The sequence below is a fragment of the Petaurus breviceps genome, unplaced genomic scaffold (genome assembly GCF_028583685.1).
Source record: "Petaurus breviceps papuanus isolate PSGF00001 unplaced genomic scaffold, PetGlider_PUasm1.0 90994, whole genome shotgun sequence".
NCBI classification, from domain to species: domain Eukaryota; kingdom Metazoa; phylum Chordata; class Mammalia; order Diprotodontia; family Petauridae; genus Petaurus; species Petaurus breviceps.
This window is the reverse complement of record NW_027187393.1, coordinates 6856707-6864386: the sequence shown is the minus strand read 5'-3', so window position 1 is coordinate 6864386 and position 7680 is coordinate 6856707. Positions and strand designations below refer to the sequence as shown.

General features: G+C 46.0%; 1 protein-coding gene across 3 annotated transcripts in view; it reads right to left on the bottom strand.

Moving 5' to 3' along the window:
• The window catches only part of PROCR (protein C receptor), a 16716-nt gene extending 9036 nt beyond the window's left edge, over positions 1 to 7680 (bottom strand). Inside the window, exons 1-4 of one of the 3 annotated variants that reach the window (XM_069077767.1) lie at positions 7635 to 7680; positions 4490 to 4741; positions 3780 to 4064; positions 794 to 902 (exon numbers count right to left, since the gene is read on the bottom strand). In XM_069077767.1, the coding sequence (XP_068933868.1) occupies positions 794 to 902; positions 3780 to 4064; positions 4490 to 4741; positions 7635 to 7641 (653 nt within the window). In that variant the 5' untranslated portion in view covers positions 7642 to 7680. Of the gene's footprint in view, positions 1 to 793; positions 903 to 2224; positions 3455 to 3779; positions 4065 to 4489; positions 4742 to 7634 lie in introns of those variants that run through there. The other 2 variants (XM_069077768.1, XM_069077769.1) reach the window with 2 other exon arrangements.

Here is a 7680-nt window from a genome sequence, read left to right as displayed (position 1 = left end):
TGGGGCTAGTCGTCTAGATCTGTTGTGAGGGCAAACGCCCGCAACAGTAAAGTACTTTGCAAACCTTAATGTGCCAATCAATAAATGTTAGCTGTTATTATTGCTATTGTTATTATTAGGGTCACACATGTCATTTGGGGACTGGTCAATAAGGGCCTGGTCCTCAGAGCATGTGCAGATTTCCCTTTTCTGTTTGGTTGTATCAGTCATGTACAATATTCCCTTCCTTGTTTTAATACAGCATGTGGGACCTTGGTAAATCTATTCTTGGCTATGAGTATCTGAGAGGTTGGTATTGTAGTAACAAAGAGTTCTAATTGGCCAAGGATGTACCCAGGGTACATACAAAAAGTTCAAGTGGATAGGTTTTTTTCATGCTTTTCTGTGGTGGCTTTTGAGTGAAGAAGATTTCTGTGAGTTTTCAGGTGGGAAGAAAGACAAAGTCTTATCTTCCTACCCAGCCACAATGTATCCCTGAGCATATGGTACCGTGTGTGTGTGTGTGTGTGTGTGTGTGTGTGTGTTCTTTCATGATTTTAGATAAATAAGTATCCAAAAAAAGAATAGCCCTTGCGAACTTTGAGAGTTCAAAAGACCCATTAGCAACCAGAGGCAAGAAAAGAGATTACAATAGTCCAGGTTACTACCTTGCGAATTTTGAGAGTTCAAAAGACCCATCAGCAACCAGAGCCAAGAAAAGAGATTACAATAGCCAGTAGCAACAGTAACTGAATCTGCTAAGAAGTTAACCTTGAAAAGCAACCTGCTGGACCCAGCCCAGTAGTGGACTGACCTATTGACCAAGAGGATGCACTCCTGTAAGAAGGCTGAGTCCATCTCCACTGAGTAAAGGAGCAACTCATCCATCCAGATGACAAGCCCCAAAACAAACTTGGTGGGGACTGTGAAAGGAAAAAAGAATTCTCAGCATCAACAGCCTCAAGATATTTTTTTGGCCCCATGTGTTGACTAAAGGTATTTGTGTCTACCTTTGTATTTTAAGTACCTACTATCTCCAGGGACCTTGTCTATGTGTTCAAGGAAAGAGTGAGCCTGCCAATTTGAAAGGTTTGTATTCTATTTTCTGTCCTCAGTAAAGTTTCTCAGTAAATATCCCTTTGTAAAAATTCTCCAATGTCAACTGGTTGATAAAAATTGTGGAGAGCACACTAGATAGGGGCTCATGAGTGGTTGTATTAGAAGCCATAATCTTTCAGAGTTACCCCTACAACCCTTAGGGGGCAGGTTGTCCTTACTTTTTGGGGACTTAGTCTGCCAGTTTAAGTTAGAGCTGGGAAAATAAGCACAGAGGGGATATTATATACACAAGGCAGAAAGAAAGGAGGGTCAAGAACAGCACAAATCAAGTGCTGTGAGAGCTCAGAAGAGAGAGGTCACTTCCAGTAGAAGGATAAAGAGAGGCTTCCTGGAGGAGACAGTACCTAAGCTGAAGGACTGGCAGGATTTCAGAAGGCAGAGATTCTGGCTACCACCTCTTTAGGCAGTATATCATGGGGAACCTTGAATGCCAGGGCTTTAGCACCTAGACCAAATCCTTAGTGTTGTTTCTTTTTGGAAGGGGGAAGGCAAGGCAACTGGAGTTAAGTGACTTTCCCAAGATCACACAGCTAGTTTTGTGCTAAGTGTCTGAGGCCATATTTGAATTCAGGTCCTCCTGACTCCAGGGCCGGTGCTCTATTCACTCTATTCACTAGCCACCCCATTGTTGTGTCTTTTTTTTTCCAATCAGACCAACAAATGACAATGATTTCATCAGTGTTAGGAAGATCTGTCTAAAAACTTGTGACCTCAGGCATGAAGCATGGAACTTAGAGTGGGAGAGATGAGACTCAGGCAGCAGGATAACAGAGTAGGATACATAGAGTTCTCCTGTTCTCCCCCTAAGTGCCCAGCCCAAGGACTGTTCTGTTCCCTTTCTCTTCTTAGCCCTCAGCCCAAGTGGGGAAGGGCCTAGGGTGAGCAGCCTACGTCTCAGGTCCCTGGGATGTTTTCCTGATACCATTCTGACTAGGTCTGGGTTCCTGGGCAGAGCACAAGGTCAGTCGACTGAGTTCTGCTGCTCTTTAGCACAGAAAAAAGGGGCTATGTCTCTGTGATTTCCAGACTCTAACAAGGATCCACTGGCTCCCTCCCTTCCTGAGAAGGTAGGGTGGATCATGCTGGACTGGCTCCCATTCCCAACAGCTTAGGGACAAGACATCACTTTTCTCAGAAAAATAATAAAATCATTTATTAATAATAGTAATAGTAATAATAAGAGAGGACAAATAAATGTCTGATGGTTGCAAAGTATTTTACAAATACTACTATCTAATGAAATCCTCACAACAGCCCTGTGAGATAAGTAAAACAAGTATTATCCATGTTTTGATATGAGAAAACTGAGGACCAGAGAAATGGAAGGGTTAGCTCACATAAGTCACTCGTAGAACCAGGATTTCAATCTCCTAGGTTGTAGGTCCCCAGTGATGATGGTAGGGGAATTGAGCTCCCCCCTCAAACATTTTCTCACTTTTAAGAGCTTTCTAGACTCTGTCCTACTGCTCTGGTAGAACTATTAAGGGAAGTTGGATGAAAAACAGGACTCCTAATGGAATTTTCCAAGAAAAAAGGAGGTAGGTCCTTGATGTAGGAGAGGATTCTTGATTACTGCACATTGGAAGGTGGGGAATGGGGAGTTGGGTAATAAGGTTCTGTCATTGTGACAGATGGAGGCCTTCAATTCCACCTGCCTGAGAAGTGATTTCCCACCTAGAGTCCCAGTACATTGGTCCACAATCATTCTAATGGTTCTTAATGTCATGACTCTCATCATTAGGCCTCCTGGCTTTAATCAGAGGAGATATTACCACTTCCATGGCCCATCATGGGGTAGCAAAAAGAGCATCAAGTTTGGAACCCCATTTACCTGCTATCTACTGTCTTTTTGAGCTTGGGCTAATTTCTTAAACCTCTCAGGACTTCAGTTTCCTCATATGTAAAACGAGGTCTAGGCAATCTCTAAGTTTGCTCAAGCTCTAAATACTGAGACCCTACTGTGCTTAGACTGGACATCTCCGGGATTCCTACTATTTATCAGTTTGGGGTCTCTTTTCACCTTGTTGTCTTTGAATGCACCCATGGTGCTATATCTCTCTTAAGGTGGGAACCCCAACTGAGACATCTACAGAGTTCCAAAGGCCTAAATCCATGGTGGGAGAACAAGGGAACCAGGGGAGGGCAACATCCACCACTCCTTCTTGGATCCATAGAGCCTCAGTCTCGTGTGGTTTTCTGGGCTGGGATGACCAGCTCTGCTTTTGTAGCAAGGGAGAAGACTAGCTCCACCTTCCCCCTGTGCACAGGAAGATGCCAACAGCCACACTGGAGATGGCGAAGACACCCATGATGATGCCCAGAATCAGCATTGTGTAGGATGGAGAAACCTGGGACACTGCAGAATAGAAGGGATCAGCTGAGTCAGAGGAGGACCAAGCAGTGTTGGGCACATAGTGTTTAGCAAATCTCTGCTGAATGAGAGGAGGAACAAATGGACTGGCCCTGGCAAGAAGTGGGGAAGTCAGCCTGGGGAGACCTTGGCAAGCTGCTCACCTCCACTAGAGGCTTCTGGTCTCCATTACTGTCCTGCACAACCCGGAGCTTAGCTGCTTGATGGGGCTCCTGCCCAGGGTGACTGGGAGGGGAGGGGTCCCACAGGTGTTACAGAGTCCTAGTGCCTAGCCCTGTACCCCACTGGTCATCCCCATCCAATCACATACCTGGCTTGGAGACTCTGTGCATGTACTGCTTCAGAAAGCCCACACATGTGTCCTGTAAGAATTCCAGAAGCTCGAACCTGGTTCGGTTATAGTTGTTTAGCTGCTTCAGGGTAAAGTTGTATAGCTCTGGGGGGTGGCTCTGGTCTGGGCTTGCTGACCACAGGACCTTCTCTGGCTGGAAGCTCACAAAGGAGCTCCCATTCAAGGCCACTTCAAAGAAGACATGGGCATCTTGGCCATCAGGGGGCAACTCACAGCCCAAAGAGCAGCGCAGGGTCAGTGGGACTGTGGGGAAGGAAGCCAGGTCAAGGGCTTGTGGAGGGAGAGGGAGCCAGATCAGGGAACAATGGAGAGCACTATGGGGAGAAAGGGGAAGCCAGCCGGTCAGCTAAGGAGCTTGATCTACCAGGATAGCTCTCAGCCTCTGGATTGGGCTGTGCAGGGACTGCTCAGTTTAAAGAGGCCCTTGTAGACATCACTCGGCTTTGGTTTCTGACTTCTATTCTTCCCAAAACATGGGGTCCAACAAGGCTTAAGGCAGTGGGAACCAGTTGCCAAGCTCCCTACGCCTAGGCCCTAAGGGTTCTTACACCAGCCCCAGGGAGTCCTAGGCATTTGTCCTCCCACCAGAAGCAAGCTCCACTCCCATCCAAAGTCCTTTCCCCCAGAGAGACCATCCCTCTTTCCAGCTTGGCCCCATCCCCACTCACAGGCCACACCCCGCTCCTTGTTCACCAGCTGTACTAAGACTTGGAATTCATTAAGGTAGTTGAGTAGGTGCTCCTTGGTCTGCTTCCAGCGCTCAGGGGACTCCAGAGGCTTCAGCTGCTGGATGGTGATGTTGTGGCCACTGCCCTCCAGAGTGTGAGTGATCGAGTCCCCGAGAGAGGCATTGCCCCAGAACTGCACTGATGATGGGTCCCAGAAGTGAGAGATCTGGAGTATGATGAAGCTCTGAGAACCTGCATTGTCAAAGACAGACAAGAGGATGGACAGATGGACATGAGTATGTGTGTGCAAGTGTGTGTCTGGTGGTGATGGTAGGTATATGGTGGTATGTACATGTATATATTTACATGTATGTCTCTGAGTATATAAGTGACCCAGGAATAAAGGTGTGGAGGTATGTGTGTGTGTGTGTGTGGGGGGGGGGGGGTAATGCACCTGTCCCTGCCTGTCTGTGTCTCCGTTGTCAGGCCTATGAAAATTGCCTCGATTGCCTCAATTCATCTTGCCTGTGCCCAGACCTCCAGGTGACTTCCTGTCCTGCTCCCTGACAGACCCAGTCTCTACTTGGACCACCAGATTCTCCACCTCCTCCTCACCAGGACCCTGGACTCCATTCCTGGAATCCTCAGCTCAGATAGCTAACTATTTGCCCTACATTTCTAGGCCTCAGGTCCCCACATCACTGATCTCCACACCAGGCTATTCCCTATGGAACTGCTAGTGCCCTTGCTGCTATGTGTAACCCTACCAATTAGTACAGTGCCTGGCCTATAACAAGTGCATCATCAATGTGTCATCTTCCTTTCTATCTGTGGTATCTGGTTTTGTGATTTCCATGATCTTTCTCACAACATGTGTAAGTATATTTCGTTTCTCAGAATTTTTGTAACTGCAAGTGCCATACTTTCTCTGGGAATGTAGAGAAATTGTTTACTAGAGAATGTATACATGCATACATACATTTATGCTGAGGTAGATTAGTAATTGAGAGTTAATGAGGTATAAGGGATATTGAACCTGCCCGAAGGTCAGGAAGTCTTGGGTTCAAGCATCCCCTCTGACCATATACTGGATGTGTGACCCTGGGTAAATAACCTAACCTCTAAGTTCCCTAGGAAAGTCATTAAAACTATGAATTTCTGAGCAGGTGCAGAATGTCATTGAGACAGTTTCCTCACTGGGAGTTCCTTATGTGAATGAAGCTATAGATATGGTTCAAAATTATTAATAATCAAGGGCTTTCCTCTAACCCAAGTTGGAATAATGTGTGTGCTAGAAACTTATTCATCATTCATCCCCCAAATCTGTGTTAGCATCCATATGCAGAATCACAAAGAGCACTCTTTCAAAGGGACTTTGATCTTTCACTAGAGAAAACAACCAGAAACTTATCCTCCTGGCTGTGGCCAAGCAATTTACAGAGAAAACTCCTTGAAAATGCTTATATTCATGGTAATTGCTTAGTATCTAATATACCTAAACTGGTTTTCTTTTTCTTTTCTTTTTTTTTCTTTTTCTTTTTGCTTTTTGGAGGGAGAAGCCAAGGCAATTGGGGTTAAGTGCCTTGCCCAAGGTCACACGGCTAGTAAGTGTTAAGTGTCTGAGGCCAGATTTGAACTCAGGTCCTCCTGATTCCAGGGCTAGTGCTCTATTCACTGTGCCACCTAGCCGCCCCGCCTAAGCTGTTTTAATTGTTTCTTTCAATCTTTTGCTTATACCCTTGAAACCATCCAAGATCTCCTCATGATTCAACAAATATAACTTCATAGATGGTTATCTGCCTGGATCCAAAAGGCCTCATAGTATATGAGATCTTAGATAAAATTTTCATATCCTTCTCCCCTATATTGGGAAATCTCAAATAGACAGAGGAAATGGGCATTCCAGTCCTACAAAATTATCTCCTCTGAACGTTCCAACTGCAGAAATCAAAGATCCCAAAGTATAAATCTAGAGGTAATGGTAAAGGTTTTTTTGCTTTACCATCAGTCAGCACCCAGACCCCCTGCTCCTCCACTTTTTTTCCCATCCTCCTGTCTCTGACTCGTTCTCTCCCATTCTTTTCTATCCTTCCCTCATCTTTTTCTCCTCTTGTCCCCATCCTGTCTCCTGCCCTCCTGCCTCCTACAGCTCTCCTGGTGTCTCTCCCATAATCCCCTTGTGTCACTTGCATCTACCTCATCTCTCCCCCAAACATCCTATTTGTTTCCCACTCTTTCATCCCTCTTTAGCTCACCCCCCCACATTTTTTCCTCTTTACCAGTACTGTCCTTCCCCAGCTTTCTTCTGTCCTTCCTCATCTCTCTCATGTCCTTCCTCATGTTTCTCTCATCCCCTGTTTGTCTCTCCTTATGTTTCCCTTCTCTGTCCTATCTTTCTTTTGAATATGTCTCCCTTGTTTCCCCGTCTTTGTCTCACTCTTCCCCAAATTTCTCCTGTATTCTCTCATCTCTGTCTCATCCTCTCCCAACTCTCTTGATCCCCACCCTGCCCCCTGATACACATACCCCCCCCCCTCTCTTTCCCATCTTTTGTCCCAGCTCTCTATAGTCCTGCCTATGCTTTTCTGGACCTACCCCCTGTTTCTTTCCTGTTTCCCCCCAATTATCTCCCATTTCCCCCATCTCTCCCTGTCTTAACTACTTCTCCCCTATCTTTACCCATTTTCTCCTCTCCTCCCTTATCTCTCCCTTCCTTCCTCAACTATCCCTCATCCTCCACTATCTTCCTACCATCATCTCTCCATCTTCCTTCTGTTCTCTTTCTTTTTCCTGTCCTTCTCCTCTTCCATCCTGCCTCTGACATTCTTTTATCCTACTGCCCCATATTTTCCTATCCTTCTTCATCCTCCTCTTTTCTTCCCTCTTCTCTCCCATCTCCCCTTCTCTCCTTTCTAGTCCCTCTCTTTCTTCTATTCCCCCTCTTCTCTGTCTTTCCATAGCTTTCCCTCAGTTTCTTTCCTGTTCTTCCTCTAGTCTCTCCCTTAGCTTCAGAAACCGTATCTCCTCCCTCCATGACTAGAGATAGGCACAAATATCCCTCCATGCTTCCTGTCCCCTATGTGCAATGAGGGTCAACCCTAGACAAAGGCAGATGACTGCAGTGGGGGGTAGTTCACATACTTACCTTCCATTGCTCCCTGGCAACAAATCACCCAGCTGAAGAGGGACAG